Below are 24868 nucleotides of genomic sequence, written 5' to 3' on the forward strand. Positions count from 1 at the left end.
TTTATTCTATCATGACCTACATTTTCATTTAACTTATTTTCCCCCAACAAGATTGATAGATATTTCACCTTGAGGGAGAAAAAAAGTGTTTCCATAAAAATGGAAGTTACTGAGGAAATAATGGTTGTTAAAGTAAAGCCATCACGCTATTAATACAGTCTTCATAGGGTAAACAAAACGCATGAATGAGATAAAGTAAAACTATTGTCCTTGGGGAAACTTTGATTTTTGCAGTGTGCAGAAATTCTGCAGGCGAAGAGGATGCTACGATGAGGCCCAAAAAAAGCCTTTATCTCCTAAAAAGGACCGACCAATAACAGCTAATGAAATGTCAGAGCAGGTCAACAACTTGGGGAAAAAAAATTCACACCGTCTATCTGAACAAGCAGCAAGACATTGATATTAAAAGACAAATCAATGCAAGTGTAGGTGAGCACTGAGCAGTAGTACTTCAATGGGTCTTATCACAGTAATCAGACATACTTTGCAGGAGACCAAAAAGTCAGCGAAAGGAGGAATAGGGGAATTTAGTAAAAAGGTATTTTAATGACCTGCTTTGTAGAAGAAATAGCACACACCCCTACCATCAGTCAGAGGTTGAAACTCAACTGACACAAGGCCAAAAGACAGAGAAACAAAACATCTTATGGTACATTGTTCTCGTTAACAGATGAAGCTGCACTCTTTCCCTTTGCGAGGGAAATAATGCAGAACTGCACTACTGAATACCACCCAAGGCCAAAGTGTGGTAGAAATACACACATGTACATAAATATAAAAATTAGCCCAATCCAAACATTTTTGCCAATTTAATCCCACATTTTGTTTTTGCACCCACATGACTGCATGTGTTCCATGTGTTTTTAAAGATGTCATATTTGTGCTTGTATATGCGGGTGTGTGTGGAGATCTGTGTGAATGTCTTCTGTCAGAACGACGTGCAACTCCATTTCAGAACCACATGCTTGTCAAATCCAACTGGGGTGAGACTCTTGAGGGCCGGTAAAGGGGTGGGTGGGGTGGGGGGTGGAGGGGCACAACTGAACGGAGAGCAAGACGGAACAAATGGAGAAATTTACAATAACGGACGGTAGATAGTTGATTGATGCAAAAGGGAAAGATGTGACGAGGGTGGGGGTGGGGGCAGCTAAAGTGAATGTGAATACCATCTCCATATACTGTACAATGCACTAATATGTTTAAGGATGCCAATAGATAAGCCATGAAATAATGATCAAAAGGGATTAAGATGTAAGAGGGTGGGTTTTAATGTGTGTGGGGTACATCTGAAATGTTTTGATTTATTCCATCATTTCCTATTTTTTGGGGAGGGCCAGTTGCCACGCTTCTCCCCACGGTTGCCACCTCCATTACCAGGCCCACCAGAACCACCACCAGGTGGGCCACGTGGGCCTCTCCCTCCCCCTCCGCCTCCAGCTCCTCCAGCGTTGACCCTCCGATTCTGTCGCTCCATGCCAGGACGCTGGCTTGAGAAGCTTCTCTTATTTGCTGAGGGCTCTTTTCCCGTCATCTCCCGCTCGACCACACCTCCACCTCCGCTGCCCCCACCACCCCTTCCCAGGTGGTGGTGATGGTGAGAAGAATATGATTTCCCTCCTCCTCCTCCCTCTCTGTCTCTGAACTCTGTGAAGTCGCTGCTCTCAGAGGCGGTCTCCCACTCCTCGTTGGCCTGGTCCGAGTTCTGGTTGGTGAAGTCAGGGGACTTTGCTCCATGGCTGTGGTGGTGCTGGGGGTGGGTTGGCCCAGTGCTGCCCTGGTTGTAGTGGTGATGGTGGTGACTGTTTGTGTTACCAAGATGCCCTCCACCACTGTTATTGGTGGTGGTTAGTGTGGCATTGTGATTAGCATTTTGGGCATTGCCCGTCATGGGAGCAGAGATGGGGGCTCCATTACTGTCCTGAACGGAATTCAGGGAAGGAGAGGAGGGCCTTCCTCCCCCAATGACCCCAACTCCTCCGTTGATTCGTGCAGCATTCTCTCGCTCCTTCAGTCTTCGGAAACGGGGCGGCTTGTCCTGCTGGTGCTGGGAACGCCCGTGGCGGCGACGTCTAGGTGGTCGCTCAAACCCACTGGGAGGGAACCCACGGTTAGCAGGAAGAGGGAGCGCATTCGGCCCTCCAGAGTTTGACGTAGGGTTGGTCGAAGCTTGCTGGGTCACAACCCCTCCATTTTCTGTGGAACCTAGAGTGGCAGGAGTTGTGGCAGGTAAAGACGACTGAGGGGGATTGGTCCCCTGAGTTTGAGTTTGGCTTGCATCAGCTGTCTTGTCCTTTTTCTCGCCACCATTTCCTCCCCGGCCCATGTCTTTGGGCCCAGAGGTTTGTGGAGGGCCTTGCTGTTTACGGGATGAGGTTGATGACTTGGAGGACCCACCATGGGAGCCTGAGCTGGGTCCAACCCGGTGTCCACCAGGTGTTCCTCCAACATTGCCACTACTCCTGTAGATGTTTCCTCCTCCACTACCCCCACCTCTGCCCCTCCTAGAGGGCACACCCCTGGGGGTGAAGACCCGGGCCTGGGAACCTCTGGGTGGTGCAGATGACATGGTGCCAGTGGTGTTGGCATTATCAGAGCCATTCTTGGTGTTGGATTTCTGGTTGTCTTCCTTGTCTGAATGACCAAGGTCACTTGCACCGCTCTCACTGCCGGTCTCTGAACCTCTCTCCCTCCGTCTCTTGGGGATTTCCTCATACTCTGAACCCTCACTGCGGGTTTCGCTTCGGTTCCTGGCCCTGGCTGGGTTATGCTGAGACCGATCCTGACCATGCCTGCCGCCAGCCCCCTCACCCTTGGATTCCTGGTGGCCACCACCAACAGATGATCGGTAGTCTCTGCCACTCCTGCCACCCATTCTGCCCCGACTGCCACCAGTGGGCCCAGCACTGGATGTGTAGGTTCCCCGGTAACCACGTCCACGCCCATAAAACTCTCCCCCTCGTCCACGACTGGCTCTGCTGCCTTTGGCAGGGACTCCATGGTGGTGAGAGGTGCTGCCTCCTCTTTCAAAGGAGCGGTCTCTGTCCCTTCTAGAGGAGGACCCTGAAAATCCAGAAGAAGTGGTGTCTACATCTTTAGGTCCTCTACCTGACCCTGTCCCACCTCCTCCTGAGGATCGTTCTTTTCCTCCATTCCTGGGTTTGACTGTCTGGGTAGGCTCATCTTTAGATGTAGTTGATGTGTTCTGGGAGATTGAGGAAGCGTCTTGCTTCATGGAGGCCGGCTGTCCACCATCTTGCTCTTTATCTTTCCCAAAACCTGTGTTTGTTTTTTCGCCTCCATCAACATCCCCTCCTTCTCGCTTCATCTCCTTCAGCACTGGCTTCTTGATAGGGCCAGCCCTCTTGTTGGCATTGCTGCCTCCTGTCTGGTTAGAGGATTTGTGATCCGATGAAATGTTGGAGTCCTCCCCTCCACGGCAGTTGTTCCCACCTCCTGCATTGTTGGCCCTCCTGCCATGAGAGGACCCCCCACTCATATTGCTGCTTCCAGGCCGTGGGCCCCACTGGGTCTCTGTCTTATGTTCCCTCCCCCCTCTTTGGTTTGATTTAGGATGGGGATGATGCTGCTGCTGAGGCTGAGTATGACTGCCATGTTGAGAGGGAGGTGGGCTAGAGGTCATGGCAGAATGGGGAGCATATCCTGGGCCTGTTTTCTCCTGTTTCACATGGCTGCTACTGCCAGCATTACCACTGTTGCCTCTTTCACCAAGACTGTGCCCGATACCAGCTTCACCTTCTCTCTGAGATGGGTGATGATGCAGGGCAACTTTGACACTCCCATCTTCCCTTGCAGAAGAGGAAGAGGATGAGGATGAGCAGGAAGATGAGAGGGAAGGTTGGTGGAGAGGGGGGGAGGAATCGGTCTTCTTAGCAGGAGCCTCACCAACCCTGTCATGGTTGCTCTCCGGCTTATGGGGGTGGAGAGGGAAATGAGGCTGTTGAGGGTGGTGGCTGTGATGGTGGTGGAGGTGAGAGTTGCTCTCAACGGGAGGGAGGTCTGCACGACCGTTGCGATCGTATTGTGGGTGTGGGGCTCCCCATATCTGACCCTGCTGAGATCCTCGGGGCGGCCCATCATCCTGGTGGGTGAAGCTATGTGGCTGGTTTCCCCTATCACTTGCCCTCTGCTGCTGCTGATGGGGGGGCATCCTTGCACCCTGGTCAGGGAAGTTGCTGTAGTTGCCCCGTCCACCCACGTAGTGGTGAGGGTGGTGGCTTCCTCCCTGGGCGCCCACTTGAGTGCCCACAGGAGGAGGGGTCTGATTGGATGTCCCAGTGCTGGAGTTGGGCTGCTGGATGGGCCCTAATCCACCCTCTCGCATGCGGTGTGGAGGAGTGTCACTCCTAAGACAAAAAAAGATGGGGAAAGTATACAAAATACTAAATTAAACCGTTACTAAATCAAAAGATCAATTTATCCAAATTACAATAAACGTTTTTCCCCTTTTACACCTTGGAACCAGGGTTTCCCGTATTTCTTTGATAACAGAAAAAGAAGATATAATAAAATGAGGCCTATTTTACAAAAAGAAACTCACTTACATCATCAGCACTGAATTAAGTTATATTAGCCAGCTAGTTAGTTGACATTACATAAAGAGACTTTGACTGAACTAACATTAGCATCTAATGTGGCTTGCTAGCTAAACAAAGTTAGGCTGTGTTCACGCATAATCTCTTTTTCTGATGAAAACTGCTGGTCAAATTGTTTTTTTAATATATAAATATATTTTTAAAAAAGCTGTTCCAAAATGCAGTTAAGTGTATCCTTTGTTTCCACAAGTTATGCTAACCTAGAGGTAACGTTAGATAACAGGCTACTTTTGCTAGTGACTGAAATAAACACAAACACCAATCAGAAACTCTTAGGGAACATTCAGGTTTACTCCTCAAATGAAAAGCATGAAAAAGCAGGAAAACAAAACAAACTAAATCATGATATTTGAGAAGGTGTTCAGTCACTTCATGTATAATAAACTGAAAAAAGTGACTTGTGCATCTATACCTGGGCCCTTTGGCCACGTCATCATCCTCCAATGCTTGCTTCTGCCTCAGTGGGGAGGTTAACCCGCGACCCTCCCCTCCGCCAGGGAATACTTCCGGTCCCCAGGCCATCTTAGGATCCATAGGGGGCGTTCCACGATGAGGGTGCCCTGGATGCTGCTGTTGCCTGTCAAAGGGGTCTGAACCAGATCCCCCGGAATCAGACCGCTCACGCCCAATGAGCCCTGTGATAGTGAAGGTTGTCTTTTAACATTTACGTTTACTCATTTAGCAGATGCTTTTCTCCAAAGCAACTTAAAAGCGAAGGACAACACTACGTAGTAGTCACTCCCGGGTCTATGATCCACTACAGTGTTCTGCAATATGTCAGTACTGTATTTTGTAATTATCTAATCCCTGAGCTTTTGAATTACTTATCTTGAAAGCACTCCATCGGATCTCAATGATAATGTCACTTCTACTCACCAGATGGGTGCATGCCAGCTGAATAGTAGTCCATGGGTGGAGGGCGACCCTGCATCATGCGAGGGTCCATGTAGGGCATCATCATCCAGCGAGGGTCGAAATTCATTGGCAGGGGAGGGGGTCGAACCATATTGCTGGGCTGGTACAGGGGTCCACCCTGCTTGGGTCCAGGTCCTGGCTGAGGTGTTGAACCTGGTGAAGGACCTTGTGGAGGCTGGGGCTGAGGAGACAGCTGGCTTTGTGATGCCTGGCTGTGCTGCTGCTGTTGCTGCTGCCACTGCTGCTGCTGCTTCAGGAGCTGCTCCTGAAGAAAATTAAATGTGACAAGGAAAACAATGAGGATGTGACGAGCCAGCACTGGTGACTAAGTACATAACTCTTTTTGTAAAGATGGTTATTTCTGTATCTGAATAAAACACTCAACAACTATTTAAGCAATAGTTGTACTTAAGACCTCAGATAAGTACAAATCCTAACCTGCTGCTGCCTCTGAAATCGAGGTGGAAGAGACTTCTGGTACTTTGAGTAACCCTGACCAGGAGGACCACTGGTTTGACGACCTGCTCCCCCTCCAATATTCTCAATCTTCACTGGGTCAACTCCTCTTTCACTTCCACTTCCTGCACGAATGTGAGGAACGCCCATGGTCTCTTCCTTACTCTCTATTGGTAAAGGTACATCCAGCGTGGGCTGCTGTGGCTGTGAAACAGCTGGCTGGGGACACTGTTGGGCATCTGAAGTGCGACAGAAAGAAGTTTATGAGGTTGAATCAGTGGTCATGATCAAGATGATCATCATTGTTAAGCATATCAGGTCCTAACAAAGCCAAAGCACATTTTAATAATGTCATCACTAATCACAATCCAAGAACTTTACCTGCACTGGAGTCATAGCTGCTGTTGCTGCTGGCTCGCTGTCTATCACTGACTCCGGGACCAGGGCCTGGCTGGACAGCCAGCACGGGAGGCTCCTCAGGATCCACACAAGGAGATGGGGGCTGGCTGATGTTGGGGGAGGAGGCAGAGGCTGAAATAGATGGACTCGGGCTGCCTGCTGTGGCAGCTGTAGAGTTTCCATCAAGGCTGGGGGTTTTACTGCTGCTACCACCACCTCCTGTGTTGCTGCCTTGCTGCTGTTGCTGCTTCTCATCCAGCCTCTTTAGCTTCTCGGCGCAGGCTGCACGCCTCTCCTCCTCCATCCTGCGCTCTTCCTCCTCACGGCGGCGACGGGCTCGCTCCACAGCAGCAGAGATCTCAGTGGAGGACTGCTTCCTACGCTGACGCCAAGTCTCGTCCTCATCATCCCCCTGGGCCCCATGGACCAGCACGCCTGGCTGGGAAGCAGGAGTAGGGCCACCTGCTGCTGGCTGATGCTGGGTGGAGCCAGGTTTCCCAGGGCCAACGGAGGCACCCTGGTTGTGTGGCCGATCCTTAAAAGTTAAAAAATATATGATGGTCCATTACACAGTTTTAACTCCAGACTGGATCATGTTATGTTGTACGAATGATTACACCAACTGGGATAAAACTCAAGAAGCGCACTTCAACCTACAGATGACTTATCTATACGACCTGTGGGCGGTGGATGAGATAATGATATGATATACGAAATGATTTGTCTATGAGGCCCTATCCAGATGGCTACCTGTCGGTAAAAGGAGTAGGGCCCTTGTCCAAGGAGCGGCCCAGGTGGGGGGGAGGGCTGCTCCCGGGGACCACCCAATCCAGGCCTGCGCCCCTATATACAGGCAGACACAGTTAGCCATGCTCTACCACGGTAATCTTGACTCATAAACACACACACGTGCACACACACAGTCACACAGTCACACACAACTGCCCACAAATAAGTCTTAGCTTAACAGTATGCACAAACTGTCCTGTGTTGAAAAGTTTGGACTCATCTACATCTTCTTTAGACAGCTTGAGTCTGACCTGTCTGACCTGGGCAACACCTTTCTACAGCTATTCAGCAAGCTACCTGGTAGTTGGATGATGCTCCCTGGGCCCCCCAGCCACTGCCTCCCTCCTCGGCCCATCCTGGCTTGCTGGAGGGAGGTTGGGGACCATTGTCAGCATTAGAAGGAGGGGTGCGGCGGGTGTCTCCACCACTGTCCGAGGCTCGAGAACGAGAGGTTGCAGGTGGGGCATCCTGGGACCTCTGCTGCTCACTGAGGAAGAGAAAACAGGCTTTTATAACAAATTAAAGTATAGCCAATATTGTCACAAGCCAAAATAAATTTTTTGAGTTTACACACACTGAGTACCACATACCGCGAGTCATTCTTGCTCTCGGTTCTCTCCTCTTCCACCTCTTCCTCTCCTTCATCATCACTGAACTTCAACTTGGCGGAATAATCAATCTCCTCATGAGCCCCTGTTAAAGCAAAAGACACAAGACAACATCAGAACCATGTTTGTACTAAACATCCATTCAGTGCATTTGAATGATGATTCATCATCCTTCACTTCGATAAACCTGACACCAACCTTCCAATGAGCTGGCTGCAGTGACTGGAACCACTCTGCTTGAATCAGCAGGAAATATGATATGCAGACACAACTGCAGCATTACAAAGCATCAATCATACTCACTACCAGTATCCCATCACCTCCTCAATCATTTAGCAGCATGAGCACTAAATCTACTATAATCTAATATACTTTGATGTCAAAATGGGGCTGAACTAAAGCTGAGCTCTAAATTAACTGAAAAGCACAAATAGAATGTTTCCATCAAAATGCCACATATATTAAACCACACCTTATCTAGTCTAATGTGATTCCCTTTTTCCCGATTCTGTTGTGTTATTGCATCAAATTTGTTCACCAATGTTTTTATCATCAGATATTTTTCATTTTCCCTACTTAGTTCTTCTATAATGTGACACAAAGTGTTGTTAAATCAAGTAGCACTGGTTTTTAAATATTTGGAACTGGTTCCAATTGTGTACAGAATGTTGATAGCCAAGCCTAGTTATATGTTGAGTGTATATCTCCATCTTCTGACCTGCCCAGCCCTCGTCTCCATCGTGGTCCAGCTCGTCTAGCTCCTTTAGGTCATCCTGCTTTAGGATAGAGGGTCTTTTCACCACCTCTCCACCTGTATCACGTGGGCCGCCCTGAGGCCTGCTGTCAGGACCACCCTGCCCACGAGAGAACCTGAAAGAGAGGAAAATGTTCTTTGTAAGTGATATGTTGAAGATACCAAAAGAGGATGGCCTCTTGGAAAATACACTGAATTGTGAACCCTCAAAGCCCATCCAATTTTGACAAATTATATTACAGCTCAAGCTCACTGAGTGAGTTTTTCCCCCTCTGCTGAAAATAGCAGGTGAATAAACTATCAAAAAAAAAAAAACAATACTTGCTTCACAACTGATTTTAATAAAGAACATACCTTGGAGCAGGCCCTTCCCCAGGTGGCGGGTACCTGAAGGGCCCCTGAGGGCCATAGGGGCCTGGGAAGGGCAGATAGGGAGAATACATCTAGAAAGATAAAACAGATCCAATTCAGATACAAACTCTTTTGTACTTGGGAGAGAAACAGAGAGAAAAGCAAGAGGAAACTTACGAAGGGAGGCATGATCCCTCGGTATGGGGGGAACCCAGGACCCACAGGGGGCTGGGGCAGAGGCAAGGCGGGGCTGCCTGCAGGAGGGTTTCTAGGTGGCCCGTGGGTCTGGGAGTTCGGAGGGGGGACCCCAGCTGCCCCATCCATAACCAAAGCCCCACCAGTGCCACCCTCTGCTGCCCCCTCCCCAGACAGGGTGGGCGCCAGGGCTCGGCCCCCACCGTCCCGCCAACTTGTAACGTCTGAGAATCCCAAACACAAAAAAGGACACAGGGATCAGTATGGTTTATGACCTCCAAAAGAATAAGTTCAGAGATGCAAAGCCATTACCTGAGAGAGATAGCGCATCCTTGCAACTACGATCAATGTTTGCAGTACTTCATAATATGAATGGATTAAAGTATGTCGTATTATTTTTGGCCAATAACTGGAACACAACTTTTCCCAATTTTAAAATTTGATGTTGGCAAGCACAAACCAACAAACGCATAAAGAAAACAATAACACAATAATACACTTTTATGTATATTTGAAACAATAATACAATACAAATCAATAATTAATGGATATATATTATATATTAATATATGATCAACTATGATCTGTGTTAAAAGTACAATTAGCACTCCTGAAAACAATCTTTTAGAGAGGTTTTCTCACCACCGACTTAATTAAATGACTGGTTGGTCAATTATTGGAGACCAAGTGGACATCACTCACTCTGGGGGCGGAGGCTTGGTCCGGGCCCATACCACTGATCTGCAGTGCCCTGTTCTCTGCCAGCTTTGTCCTGGTCGCCAGCCGCCTGCAGGGTGGGAAATTCCTCGCGAGAGAATGGCGACGGTAGGTTTGATCCCTTTCCACCTGCAAGGAAAAGGGAAGACAAGGACAGAATGATTTTCAGAGAAGGGCACATGCTCAATCCCAATAAATGTATGAATGATATACAAAAAGACTCACCATCCCCTTGTGTTCCATGTGTAACACTGGCCTGTGCCCAGGACCTTGCCCCTACGGCCTGGGTTGAAGCTGGGGCCAGAGCCTAGGAGGGAGGAGTGGGGGGCACAAACAAAATAGGGAAATACTATAAGAAACATGTCAAGTATGGCTGCTATAAAGCTTTTAGCACATTATTAAAGGAGAATATGATCTTGTTTTTATCTTACTGTGACTGTCGGTACCTCTGAAGCTGGCGGGGTTCTCGGGCGGGTCGGTGCAGGTGTCTGTGAAGCCACAGGCTGCTGCGATTCCGGCTGCGGTGCTGACAATGCATCGGTACTGAAATTTTTTTTTAAGTCACAAACCAGGGAGACAGATATTAGAAAAAAGAGAATCCAACCGCAGAGGGCAACAAAAAAAGAAAAACAATGCCAAAAAATATTCTAACCATGAAACTAAAAACAAAGACTTCTCCCAGTGACATTACCAAAACTTCCCATTGTGAAGATATTTTCTACCATTTGGAGTATCTCTAAGAGGTGCAAGTGTAAAATGCTGGCATGTTAGATTGGATCTACTTACCTCTTTGGGTCTGCTGGTTCCTGTTTGCTTGCCCATCCTGTGCCGTCTTTGGGAACGAGCGAGACGTTTGGGTCGTTGCCTTTGTTCTCCGCCTTCAGACTGGGCAGGTTGGCAGGGGGTGGCATACGCCGTGCGGAGGCAACTTTACCAAGAGACTGCAGGCCATGGCGGGGGGGAACTGATATGGGGAATAGAAAGGAGGTCATTAGCACAGATGGACCACCAAACCTGACACAAGTGAAATCTACTCGGTGAAAGGAACGACTAGATTACAGGGATGGAATTTGCTGCTTGTTTCACTGGATATACAATTAGGATGCTGAACAACCAACAACGCTAGAGGATTGGTCGTTTCACTCTGATGATTCTGATGAATATTGATTCAGAAAAGGCTTCTAGATGTTATTAAAAACTTTCAGCAAACCCACTTCAATTACAGTTTATAGAGGAGTGTTAGGATATTGATGCTCAAAGAAGCATGGAAAAGCCTTCCGATTCTGAAAAGTGAAGCTGTGCTGAATATCAATCCCTCATTTGTTTTCTTGAGGCTCAGAGAAACCACAGTAGTGCATGGCTTCACTATGTAGGAGGGGGAAATCTGTAGTTTGGAAATGGGGACAGCTGCTTAGATCTAGTGGGGAGCTTCTGAATAAAACATAGACTGGGGACTCAGCACAGAAGTCAAACAGCGTCCACAAGTAAGCCTCTGTCTCAGGTCAGGCTCAGTAGCTCTGATGCTCAGCTGACATGTCAAGGCTCAAGAGCCATTCACCCTCTGGGACGTGCATTATTTCTTTCTATATGGCTATACAAACAATGTTTTCTTTCAGTGAGAGACAGGTGTAAAAGCATATAAATAACAATGGTAAACATCCCTGATCCCTGAATAATATTAGCAGTATCAGCAAAAACATGTTGGCAGGCAGTTGAAGGATACAGCACATCATGCACTTCCTGTATTGGAAATCAACAACATAGCTATTAGGGACACAGTAGGCTAATGCATCAAAGTTGAAGTACTTGGTGGCAGGAGACAACACAGCACAGCCAGAAACTTTTAATCACAACACCAACGGATAAATCCAACAGTGACCAAGCAGATCTGTTTCTTTACGCTACATCTGATCAATTACAGAACAAGCTGTACATACTTAGTGGCAAAACAAAACCATCTGGCAGAATTTAAACAAAGCCTGAAAGGCAAGCAATTCTGAAAACTAATACCCTGGGTAGATAAACAGAGAAACCGATCCATTACACTGGATGTACGTTGTGACAATGAAAGCTTGGCCATAACAGACCCTAGATACTCACCAACAGGCTTTTGTGTTTCAAGGCTCTTTCCTTTGTATGTATCAAACAGGTTGAGAGACGCATACTTGGTTTTGCCTTCCTTCCCCTTTGCAGTTTGCCCAGAGCGCTCTGACATTGCGCTGTCCGCTCATTGAGTATGGTGAGCCCTGAGACTGGGAGAGAAAGAGAGAGATTTGACAACAGGTATACACAGAAGGTGGGAATAAAAATGCTGGTTGTACAAGCATGCATTCAAAACAACAAACAGAAACCATCTCACAAATCAAAATATACTGAACGCAGTGATTCTGTTGGCTGTGTGCAATATAATTAAACACTTAGAGTAAATTACAATACAACATTGTAAAATACGTTACTCAGCTTGCTCATGTTGGGAATTGTTGGCTCTCAGCAAAGAATTGTATAAAGTGTATGGTCCAGACCTGCTCTATTTGAAAAGTGCCTTAAGATAACTTCTGTTATTATAACACGTTCTGTGATTTGGCGCTAAATAGAAATTGAAGAAGAGCCAACACTATCACAACTCAGCAGTTCTGTTAAACATGATGAACTGCCTGTGTGGGGAAAAGCATACTCATAAAGGAATAAAGGATAAAAAAAAATCATTTTTAAAGGGCCTATACAGGTTTCTGCTACTACTCAGGTGTGGCAGCCTCACTTGTCACAAGCACGCCAACCCTAACAATATCAACTATTAAGACTACTGCCGATTCTCACAGAAAAAACATTTTCTGAAGCTTTTCTGACAAATTTTCATCCTTTGTGTCAAAACAGATATACTCATCAATTTCAACAAATATCAGAATCCTCTGAGTTTTTTATCCTTGTGCACCAGTAAACCAAATTTGCAGTCAACTACACTAGACAAATTTCTTTTTTAAGCATTGTACACTTTAATTATGTACATTTCCTTTTTTTTTTTTTTTTTTTTACATTTTTTGGCAGCTCAGTAAAAACATTTTGGCTGGCTGCTGACCTTCTCCTGTAAGTTTAAGACATTTTTTATTAAAATATGTTTGCTTGAAGATATATTATTTTAAATCAGCTGATTCATAGTAGTAAAAAATATATATATAATTTTGTGTGGCATCACAAGGGTCTGACTTATGAGGTGGGTTGTCCACTCTTTACAAAATATCAGGAATCTAACATTGGAATTTGAATAATATGTGTTGCAGCTATTGATCAAGTCAAATGTATTGAACTGCCTTCCCTTTGATGAGAATGAAAAGTTGCTCCCACTTTAATTACTTGCACTACACAGAGATGAAAAACCTTGTTCCAAAATAATGACACAGCATGTTAAACTGTATACAATAGTTATGTCAATCCCATGCAACAACTACCCAAAGGCCATTTTGGTTCTTGGGGGAGACTTATTGTTTCACACACCCATATATTTGTCCCAACCACATTGTTTACCTAAAGCTGTATCATCCTGATCGCATGATTCTCACAGACACACAATGAAAGCTTAATGTGGTCTGTACGGGTGATTGTGACAGTTGTATCTACATTTGTGCAGCTTTCCATTATAACTTCTAGTTCTGTTGCAGATTTTCAAGCGGATGTGTAGGTATTTCAATACTGGGGAAAACTAAGACATCATTTTAAAGTCATGTTACCTTTACACAAACCGTAGCTAGAACAGACTCAGCATTATGTCAGTATAAAGACATTGTGAGCAGCCTGAGTACAATGCATGACTAAACATCTCATCATGGGAAACACTGTACAAAAGAAAGGAAAAAGCAGAACCATGGTTTCTATAGCAACACGTTATAAATGATATTCTTCTATGCCTTGCCTTGAGACAGTGTTGGCTCCATGGAAACTGCCAGGCCTTTAGCTTGAACTCATCACATCAATAAAACACACTGTGCTGACATCTGTGCAATTCAGAATGATTTGGTTGCGTCCAGCAGGTTGAACTGCTACCCCCACTCCACCCAACACCCATTAAGCACAATTACTGAGAACAGATGATTCAACTAAGATTGTTATGCTACAAATAAGGCGTTTCATTCACTGGCTTTGAATGAAGTAGTGAAATTAAGTGGACCAGTCCAAACATCTCTTGACTCTTAATATTTTAAAGCAAAACAAAGACTTCAAGCAACAGTTCTTTGTTACATCATTCTGTAAGATAATGTCCCAAGTATATTTCAATAACTGAAAGTGAAAGAAGTCACTGAAACTCTATTGGTCCTCAGTATATCTGAATAATAAGTCTTCTGAATACAGTGGTGTGGCCATGTTTAGCCCGAACGAGGATGAATAAGAAACGACAATCAAAACAATTCTGAGACACCAGTGTAAAAAGGTAACTGCGCACTGAAAATCTGTATGACAAAATGCATGGTGTGTTCACTAAATACATGACTGCAGAAACGGAATAAAACGAAACAACAAATTGCCCCACAAGATGACTACCGAGCACCAGCACCGCACCGTGCCTCAACGGCCAGATGAGATTAGAAAATTAGGTCGTGGGATGGCTGATCAGCTACATGTTGTATGGGGATTAACGGGGGCCAGCAGCTACACCAAACCAAAACTGCAGCAATGTACACCACAAAGGGGCCTTATAGAGCCCATGATAAGGCACAAACCAGGCATAACAGCACGATAATCTTTGAGTGACATCAGCTGGTATGAAAGCAGCTATTGCAACCAGAACATTAAATATATATAAACCACTAGCTGCAGACTAAGACAGCTTTACTGTGGTGCTAACTAACTAGCAGGCTAGCACAGGGCCTCGGTGTTGGCGCTGGGAGGGGGACTGCGTTGATGTTTCATAATGCATTTTCAATATTTTGCGGTAACATTAGTTTTTGTCACAGCTCTTCGCCTTTGCGAACGGCTACGTTTTAAATCTAATACCCACATGCCGCCACTGGGCCTTTTCATGAAAACGTTTAGCTTATCTCTCGTCTGAAGAAGACACACGAGAACCCATAAAAAAAGATTTTATTAGGAGAACAAAACAAAATGGCGCTGGAGACAGGCCCGGTACTCATTAATGTTAACGCAGACCGGTTATGTAGCGTTGAATCTAACTTACCGTCACACACTTAACATTTAAAGACTCCGACAACTTGGAGAAAGTGGAGCTGGTTGTTTGAAGAACTATAAATCGAAAAAATAACGGTTTTAACAGTCAGGGTGTCGCAAACTGACTCTAGAGCTACGCGACTAGCTTCCCAGCTAACGTCCATCCGCTATCATTAGCAATGTACAGTCCTAAATCGTTAACAACCAAAGCACACCAAATATTTCAACAACAAACTAACCCAGTGATCAACATCACGCAGAGAAAATTAATACATGCGTTCATTCACAACGCGGTTGAAGTTTATCTTTGCACACAAGCGCTAGCCGAGCTAGGCTAACGAGCTACACAACCACCTACCGTTGGCTAGCAACAACAACCGAAAAAATAAAGACTACCCCTTCCACAAAACATCCTCTCGGGTGAGCTAATACTGTGTCCAATGATGGTGGTGATAATTTCGGCGCAAAAATAATTGTAACCGCTTGGCGTTTGCATAAACATGCAAAATGTTCCAGCCACTGACCTGGTCTTGTCCCGACTTGTCTCGAGGTTGTACCGCAGAGTGAGGTTAGCTATGCTATCACGTAGCTTTCTAGCAAGGGACCCAGCTAGCTAAGCAACGTTATCCTCCTGCATGGTCAAACGCACACAGTCTTTACAGTAAACCGCACTAACTCCGTTACGAACAGTAGAACATAGACAAAAGAAGGCGTTCGGCTTACTTGCACTCCTTTTCTTTTTTTTCCAAAAAATAAATGAAAAGGGGTAAAAGAAAAATTGTGATCCTGGACTCGATCCGTCACCTTAAGAGCCGTCAACGGCTACTGGATAGTTTCATGAGATGGGAGCCGTTTGGGACCTCTACTGTACGAGGGAAAATGCGACTCTTATTAAAAAAAAATAATAATAATCTTAAAAATAAACTTTAATACAGCAATGTTAATTACCTTATAGGACGAGTTTGATTTTAAGTAAGAAGGGACTGTTCTCACGTTTGAGATGATTTATAAATTATCTTTGACACACCACTTAGAATTACATATAAACATTGTAAAGAATGAAGATGATATACGCTTTGCACACTATTTGTTTTGGGAAAGCAAAGAAAAATTCACCTAAACAATACAGAGACATGTTACTATAAAAGAAAGAGCATTTATTTCTGATACCAAGAGGGCACATTGGGTCACACATACTGTACTGGACAATTTCTATATCTGTTCATGTGCAAGGCAGTTATTGATTTGCTCTTTGAATCTGAGAGGCACTGCTAAAAACTATGAAATCAATAGTAAAACACCCTTTCTTTTATGCAAATTTAAGGGTCACACACACACACACTACTGTGGAGAAGTTTTAGGCACTAAAAGTAAGTCAGGATGCTCTCAGAAATCATGCCATGAATAGTTTTTATTCATCAATTCACTTCATACAAAGTGCAATAAAGAGGGGAAAAAATAGTTTTATTAATATTTAGTGTGACCACCCTTTGCCTTTAAAACAGCATCAGTTCTTTTGGGTAGATCATTCTAAGCATCTTGGAGAACTTGGCACAGTTCTGTGGATCTAGGCTCTGTGTCATCACGTAATCCCAGACTGACTCCATGATGTTGAGATCAGGGCCTTGTGGGGGCCAGACCATCTGTTTCTGGACTCCTTGTTCTTCTTGTTGCTGAAGATAGTTCTCTATGACCGTCTGTCATGCCGCAGAATGAACGTAGTACAGATCACACGCCTCCCTGATGGTATTAATAAGCTAAATGTAACTGATTGCCTAACAACTGGTTCTTTTGCGATAATAAACACATTAATTTTAATTCTTTATTTTCTAAATAGTTCCAAAATAATGTCTCTCCAGTAAAAGTGTGGACAATTCAACAAAGTTAATTCTTCTTTACAGGATTTCTTCAGTCATATCTGAGAGACATGCAGGGAAAAGACACAGCTAGACTGAAAACAGTCAGTACAGATTTGTCAATTGTAAATTTCAGACATTTTCTTTAACCCTGGCATAAATCAAGCTGTTCCCTTCTACTGTCAAAAGGCACTTCACTGGGAGGTATTCTCTCTCATAATCTGAAATGTACAGTTACTGCTTATAAGAGTGTTTAGATTTCTTTGCCGAAAGCATCAATGACACAATAAATAAAGTGGTATGCAATTGTTATAAAACAATGTAACCCTGTATACAATGCTGGTAATACAGGGCATAAATTGACACTTGATTTATAAATTAAAACATCCAAATGTGAGTAGAGTGGATTTCAGACTGATTACAAAATACCAGAATACATTCTTTACAAGCACAAAAGAGGATGCTCTGGCCACATTATGTACTTATCTCTCCAATCACACATTCAATCCCACACATACATGTACATCCCATTTTTTTTTAATTGCACCCATTGTTTTTCTAAAACCACTCAAGCCCCGAATGGAAACAGTACACAAAAGGCCATTAACATTATTTTACACATGTTTTTTTTCAAAGCCAGAACCAATTTCAATCAGCATGAATTCATGACACACTCATATTCTGATAAAGTCCAAAAATCCCTCATAATTATTACAAGCACAGTAACCCCTGTAAGATTTGAAAGTCAGCTATTTAAGTATAAAACTGTAGCAACTAAGAATAATTTCACAGCGGTGCCAAGTATACAGTGAATCAGTGAATTAATTAGTGATAGATGATCTATACCACAGGTCCTTTCATTTTATGAGACCCCAAGGATGAAACAGTCTGCCATTAGTCTAACTCTGGATGGAAAACTGATGTGATACTTTGGCACGGTACCATATTTAAAGTGAAGTATTGTCCTCACCTTTAAAACACACAATATTTACATGACAGTATGGTTTAAGTTGCTTGGAAACCAGTGTACTTGGCTTGTAAAATAATATTTATCATTTATTTTTCCTAAAGTTGTCCCTTGTTATCACATTTTCTCTTGTTCAGGAAGAAGGAACTTAAAAAATATTGTGGCTGTGCAGTACAAAAAGACAAAGATGTATTTTCAGATAGTTTCATCAAAGGCATTCATGATGCCTAAGCAACCATTTCCTCATACTTAATATCACAAATGAGTTTTTTAATTTTTTTCCTGAGAAAGTTTCCTTTTCCCTTCAGCACCGAAACTGGGAGAAAAAGACAAGGTGAAATGAAAACAGTCATCCTCAGATATTTTTTTCTAGCAAATCAAATGAAGAGTATACGAATTAGTCTACTCACAAGCTCTACCGGCCACCATACAGGTGGATCTTGGCAAATGAGACAGTCTCATCATAGTCCTTGTGGCCCTTCTCATAGATGACGAAGATGTACTTCCGATCCTCTGGAGAACCGCTGTCCAGCGATGTCATGCTGGAGTAACCACTTGGCCCTGCCCATATCTGGACAGCTTTATTCTCCCAAGAAGTGCCATTGGTCAACGACCAACGTAAGGTTAGGTTAACTCCTGAGGAGGATAAAGCAAGAGGTTAGCATATTCATTAGAGCCGAGGCGATGAGTCGATTCATTCTGTCGATCAACAGAAAAATAATCAGCAACTATTTTGATAATCAATTAATCTTTTCAGTCATTTTTCAATTGATGTCACGTTTAGCCCTGCAAAGTTGTGATGGGCATTTTCCAACATTTCATAGACAAACAATTAACCAGTCTTGAAAAAATAACTTGTAGATTGCGTGTCCCATCAGCCTAATGGTTAAGGCCAAGACCACATAACCACAATGTCCACAGTTCAACTCCCAGCTAGGAGAACCCTTGTATCATATCATACTTCTTTCTGCCCACATCTCCTATATGTATCTCTATGAGCATCCCTATCAAATAAAGGCAAAAAAGCCAAAAAAAAAAGAAAATTAGCAGCAGCTCTAATGCTCATTCACTAATCTTTTTTCCACCTGGATGTTAAATCTGAAATAACGTAAACTGATAGCTTGTTTTGGCCCGAAGGAAAGCATCATCGATGGGGGAAAGCAGCTAAGTACATTTATGTACTGCTCCTAAGTCCAACTTTGACGAACTTTTGATTTTATGCTACTATATACAAATATTATAGTTTTCACAAATGTATTTTATATCCATAATTGCATATTTGACATATTAAGAATTTGCATATAAAACAAATGATCAAGTTAAAAATATGGTGCAACAGTAAATTAAAGATTAAAAAGTGTTTCTTACATGTTAATAAATAAATAAATGAATAATATTCCAATAATATCACATATGTGATACAAAAACAGTCTGAAAGTGATCATCGCATCCAACAAAAACTTTTACTTTTGATCCTTTAAGTACACCTTGCTCGCAATACTGTTGTGCTTAGATAAAGTTTTGAATGCAGGAGTTTTATTTCTAACAGTATTTTTACAGAATGGAGTTAAGCTACTTTGGCTTAAGTAAAAAAAAACATGATTTCTTCTTCCACTTCTACACATCAGTGACAAAAGTTAGGAAGGAGGTCGAGACTGTGACTCTCAGTGTTAGTGGTTCTTACTATGCTGCTCATTGGAGGGGTTGGTGAAGTACAGCACTCCGTCTTTCTGCAGAGCTCCAGCTGCTACTGCAGGATCCACCAGTGCATAGTCGAAGAACAGATCATCTATGGGCAGGGACTTTCCCCCGTCATTGCTGCGCACCACCACACGACACTTGCAGTGGTAGTTGTTCTGGTTCCGCACATTGATGATGATGCTGCCGTCCGGCATCTCAACTGGCTGCAGAGGCAAAGAGATGGAGGAAAAGGTTCAATTTTGTAATGAAAAATTATTAACAGGTATTTTTCTAACCTCAAACACAACAGCTAAAATAAGCCTGGAGCTAACAGGAGCCTGCTGGAAGAGATGTGTAGAACTATCTGCAAACTTGCATGTTAGTTGGTCATGTCCCAAGCTGATGATCTTTTGGACCAAAGTTATTGTTCTCACACAGTAAACAGTTTTTTGGAAAATGAAGCCCAATACTACAGCACTGGGAGCAATCCCTATAGACTGTAGACTTTCATGGTAATAAGATAACTTTTCTGCTTACAGCAGGGAAATATATAACTGGGCAATGGCTCAATGAGGCTCATATACCTTTCATAGGAGAATGGATAAGGAGATTAAAGGAAGTGTATGAAATAGAAAAAAAAAAATCACATACAGACTGAAACTATATACAAAAACATTTGGAAAAAAATGCCACCCAGTAATAAAATTAACGAGTGATATCAAATATACACTGACTGAAATTTGATTTATTATAACACCTTGGGATCATTGCAGTGAAGGCATCACTCAGCAGCTGAGATAACTGCCAGATGTTTTAAAATAGGAATTTTAAGGCAGATTCTTTTTCTTGGCCACTAGAGGGCACAAGCACTCCACAACAAGGTGAAAAGTAAACAGCCGCATTAAAAGCTGTTAGGTCAGAAATGATTCCTCACTCTCCTTTTAACTTGGTTGTTTTTTTGGTTTTTTTTGGCTTCAACTCCTCTTTGGATGCTAGAAATTTGATTTCTTTAGCAGCTAGTTGCTAACTTTGTCCACTGTTTACTGCTGATGAGCAAACAACTGGATACCAGAGACAATATTAAGTACTTTGTAATTTTTTAAAAGTACTTTTAAAGGTATTTTGCAACTGCTGTAATAAGATGTTGGCTTTCATAAAGTTACATCTTCAAGAAGAAAAAACATTTGATATTTTCACCTGGTGTCGCAGGCTGCAAAGGCTGGCCAATTATTACAAAGAAACTTAAGTTTGAAGCATTTTTTCAGACGTAATCATCATCATGTAATTTACAAAACGGATGGAGACGTACCTGGCACTCATCAGGGTTGAAGTCCTGTGGTCTCTTCTTCTGGTTGTAGGGGATGCTTTTCAGCGCTGCACCATTGTACCAGTTATGTCCATGGTCGTCACTAAGGATGCAGAAAACACCGTCCCCCTCTAATGTTCCATGACCACAAACCACCAACCTCCCCTTCGCTGGACTGTAACGCTTCTGTGGAGAAAAAGACACAAAGGGACATAGACTGACTACACTGCTGAAATCCAACAAAAGTTTAAGTGGACGCTATAGTACATACTATAGTGGTACTGGCATACTCCAAGCACAGTTTTTACAATATGCACTGATTTTTGTCTTCAACTTTTATATTCACCAATACTAATATTGTCTACAATTGCTAAAATATACCAGTTTGACTCTAATAGATTAGAGCAGACAAAATCATAAACAAACCAGAGGTTGAATACATATTAAAATTTACTTTAGTAAAAGTATAAATATCACAGTATAAAATTACATACATGTATAAGACCTGCATTCACAATATTACTTAAGTAAAAATCCATAACTATTCTCAGAAAATTTTACTTTTTTTCCTTAATCAGCCAGCAGTCAACAGATGCAATGAGAGACAGGAAGTTATAGTTCTGCACTAAGCTTCCCCCTGACTAGAGGGCCAATCAGCCGGAGTTATTGAAAACACTTGTGTGGGTGAGAAGAGGCTTTAATTTGCATAGTAACAAGTGACTGTGACTGTCAAATAAATGTAATCAAGTCAAAAGGGCAACAGTTTGCTCTGAAAAGTAGTGAAGAGTAAAGAAGCATAAAACAGAAATACTCAGTGTATCTAAAAATTGTGTGAAGTAAATGCACTTAGTTACTTTCTACTACAGGTTAAAAAAAACGTAAAATTATAAATAGACAATCACTATTGCAAACACTGAAAAAAATGGTTTTATGCCAACTTGCAGGACATAAATGTTCGTCATGTCCCCGTTCAGTTTCAACTTGTGACTGCTCTTCCTCTTTGTTTCTAAGAATGCTGCCTCTGACATATATCAAACTGTGCTTGTTTGTGCCTGTGTTATGGCTTCAGATGACTTGCTCTATTGGTCTTGTAAAAACTGACAGATCAGGTGGTGCTGACAGCAAGATCTCTTTTACAGCTGAGAAATGCTGATGTAAACCAATGTAAACCCGTGAAGGCAGCTTTGTAGGGGGATTTCTTTGTCTACACTTTGTGCTTGTACTCTGTACTTAACCTCTTATACTGCCCAGATTTACAAGGTGTACTGAGATAGTTTTCATTTTTAATTTGGATGGTGTGAGGCAGAACATTTAGTGTAAAAAAAAAAAAAAATCCTTCCTCTTTTCATGAAGAACAAAACAGTTTGTGAAATTCAAAATTGTGTTTATCACTGCTCACAGCATAAGATGTATGAACCAATTTTTAAACAAGACAACAATAATAAATCTTTTAAATCTCACTTTGACACCTGTAATCAACACCAGTACATGATCAGCATACAGATCATTTAGCTTCATTTTTAGCTCACTTTGAAGAAAACAGCTCTGCCACAGCTTCTCACTCCTTAGCATCATATCATCTTCTCACCTGGATGCCGAAACCCGGTCCAGCAACAAAGGTCTTGACTCCGAGCTGTTCTGAGAGGTTTCTGGGCGGGCTCCAGCTAAGGCCGTCATCCATGCTCTCCACCATCATGGTGCTGGATGGGCTGCAGAGGTAGAGGTGGAAGCAGATAGTGTAGATCAGAATCACTGAGCCCACCTCCTCGTCCACCACCACAGAGCCCAGGTTCAGGCCGTCCGGCTGCAATCCATCGTCAACTATAAATGAGGTCGGGGACCAGGTGGCTCCTGGGGCAAAGAAGGAGAACGAGGAGAAGAGGAGGAGATCAAGAGTAAAATCTTTGATGACCTTTTACATCAACTACAATAATTTAACACCATACTTCATTTTACACTGAACAGTAGAAAGGTAGAAAAGCAGAAAGCTGTTTACAGGGGTTAGTTATTAAACTTCCCTCCAGTGGTCATCCTCAAATTCTGGATTTGTCTGTTTCTGTTCCCACTTTTGTGCACATTTTATCATAAGATTGAGCTTTAAGCCATTCATTTAGCAGAAGTTGATGAAAATATATTCAGTCTGTAGAGCAGAGCAGCTGTTTTAGTTTCTGTGTCAGCAGAATTACACAAAAAGTGTTGAACTGATTTGCACCAAACTTGGTGGAGGGATGGGGCATGGGCCAGGGAAGAACCTGTTAAATTTCAGGGTAGATCCAGATCATTTACTCTCATGTCTTGTGTATGTTGTGTGACACTGGGGTAACTGAACATAGGTCTGTGCACCTGAGTCCACTTTTCTTGGTCAATAATATAGATTATCTAAACTGTTAACTACAAATAGCTGATATTAAATATTTGCACAGACTTAAGCCCTAATTTTGCAATTGTGTATTGTATTTAATGAAGGGAAAGTTGTCATACAACATTTACCTTTTGGCTTTTTTGCTACAAAAAAATCAAGTGTTTGTTGAAAAATGTAATTGTTCCTAAAAGTAAGGTATCAATAAAAGAAAAGATTTGCTATTGTATCAAAAGTGAAGCATCACATTGACACTTGTCAAATGATACTCTAATTGTATACATACTGAAACTGTGTAGGTTTATAGTTTTATAGACATTCAGGAAGCTTGACAGTCCAAAAAATCCTGCTCCTGTTTCTGTATATTGACCCTGAAGGTTCATTCTTGACCGCGGAAATTGCCGTTTGAAGGCCACGAGATGTGACTGAAAGCTCCCGAAAAACCAAGGACTTGGACCGTATCTTTCGGACTTTTTCTGACTGCTTGGCGGCCTGCGTGGTCGTCCTACCTTTGTCTGTGGACCGCCGCAATGCAATGAACTTTGCCCCCACATCACTGGCTGATGATTTCCTGCCCTCGGCGAAAGCCAGCAGGCTTCCCTCGGGGGTGAAGGTGAGCAGCGGGATCCTGAAGGTGTTCACCTGCCCCTGGGCTCCACTCACCCACAGCAGCTGCTCCTCGTACAGCAGAGGGTCAATCTGGACAGAAGGGTGGAGAAATGAAGAGAGGGTGTGGAGGGACAGACAAGCTGACTATGGGAAAGAAGTGAATTATCTGCAGGTCAAACCAGTTTGGGAAAGAATAATATCTTTGACACACATCAGATATCAGGTAACGCAATAAAGCGATGTTCATACTTTCAGTTCAGGAAGACAAAAGGGATCACCGAAGCTCAACCACAGGGCTGCAAAAGCTTGATTCACAACAAAAACATATGAAGGCTGGAGAAAACACAAACACATAGCCTCCAAACAGCTAAATTCATCACTTAAAGTAACACTTCAGAAAGCCTCCACTGAAACAATATATACTGCATACAAGTTTATTCACTCAAGTACAGTACTTAGGTACAAATTTGAGGTACTTTTACTTTACTTGAGCCTTTTCTTTTGATTCAAATGTATACTTCTACTTCACAACATATCAGTAGGAAGTACTGTCCTTTTTACTTCTTCAGAGAACTACACTAATGCAAGGCCTCTGTACTGTGTTGTAGATGATGGTTTGGCATATTTTTGCAGGTAATGGCAGCTTAGTGTACCTCTGCAGGGCCGCTGATGCAAACACTGGGAGACAGCAGAGCGGAGAGCAGCAACCACAGCGCAGCAAGCCGGTTTCCTTGGTCCGTGTTAGACCCCCCTCCCGAAACCGTCTTCTTCATCCCGACAGACGAGTTTCAAAATAAATCCACAAAATCAGAAACAGGGAAAGAGAGAAACGAGGAAACACTCTCATCAGACCACACACATAGCGATCCAAATTTCAACAGCTAGCTTTCAAGTCATATGACCAAGGTGGGCGGTCACATGACTCCCGCCGTGCACCAAAATAAAAGCGGAAATGAAATGATGCGATTTTATAATCAGCTTTTAGAAAGTAGCCTTAACCAGCCTTTGTTTTAAAATTATGATTGGATTTAAAAATCAAATGTAGTATAAAATTATACACGTTTGAATGACGTGACAGAAAATGGAAATTATTTTATAAGCCTTTATCAATTTAATCCACACGGGGGCAGAAGTTTG

General features: G+C 43.2%; 2 protein-coding genes across 7 annotated transcripts; both read right to left on the minus strand.

Moving 5' to 3' along the window:
• Positions 1-1097: 1097 nt before the first annotated feature.
• prrc2a (proline-rich coiled-coil 2A) lies at positions 1098-15828 on the minus strand. 4 transcript variants are annotated; one of them, XM_071500379.1, is made up of 17 exons: positions 15678-15828; positions 11898-12049; positions 10584-10761; positions 10244-10340; positions 10023-10104; positions 9783-9926; positions 9063-9304; positions 8889-8977; positions 8499-8650; positions 7763-7865; positions 7470-7659; positions 7134-7226; positions 6366-6918; positions 5967-6223; positions 5490-5793; positions 5026-5248; positions 1098-4364 (listed from the first exon to the last, which is right to left on the minus strand). In XM_071500379.1, exons 2-17 carry the CDS (start codon positions 12010-12012, stop codon positions 1310-1312), a joined length of 5877 nt encoding a protein of 1958 aa, XP_071356480.1. In that variant the 5' UTR covers positions 12013-12049; positions 15678-15828; the 3' UTR covers positions 1098-1309. The 4 variants fall into 4 exon arrangements, with proteins under 4 accessions (XP_071356480.1, XP_071356478.1, XP_071356479.1 ...); XM_071500377.1 differs by having other exon boundaries at positions 10229-10340; XM_071500378.1 differs by lacking the exon at positions 15678-15828 and adding an exon at positions 15479-15661 and having other exon boundaries at positions 10229-10340.
• A 519-nt stretch (positions 15829-16347) lies between these two features.
• On the minus strand, positions 16348-24638 carry neu1 (neuraminidase 1). Of its 3 annotated transcripts, none has more exons than XM_071500392.1 (7): positions 24385-24638; positions 23632-23821; positions 22352-22614; positions 20767-20949; positions 19462-19681; positions 18188-18413; positions 16348-16694 (listed from the first exon to the last, which is right to left on the minus strand). In XM_071500392.1, the coding sequence occupies exons 1-6, from the start codon at positions 24502-24504 to the stop codon at positions 18193-18195; spliced, it is 1197 nt and encodes a 398-aa protein (XP_071356493.1). In that variant the 5' UTR covers positions 24505-24638; the 3' UTR covers positions 16348-16694; positions 18188-18192. The 3 variants fall into 3 exon arrangements, with proteins under 3 accessions (XP_071356493.1, XP_071356492.1, XP_071356491.1); XM_071500391.1 differs by having other exon boundaries at positions 16348-18093; XM_071500390.1 differs by having other exon boundaries at positions 16348-18413.
• Positions 24639-24868: the final 230 nt, after the last annotated feature.

This window comes from Trachinotus anak, unplaced genomic scaffold (assembly GCF_046630095.1).
Source record: "Trachinotus anak isolate AG129_WGS33_773 ecotype Australia unplaced genomic scaffold, CSIRO_AGI_Tana_v1 ptg000016l, whole genome shotgun sequence".
Classification (NCBI taxonomy): Eukaryota; Metazoa; Chordata; class Actinopteri; order Carangiformes; family Carangidae; genus Trachinotus; species Trachinotus anak.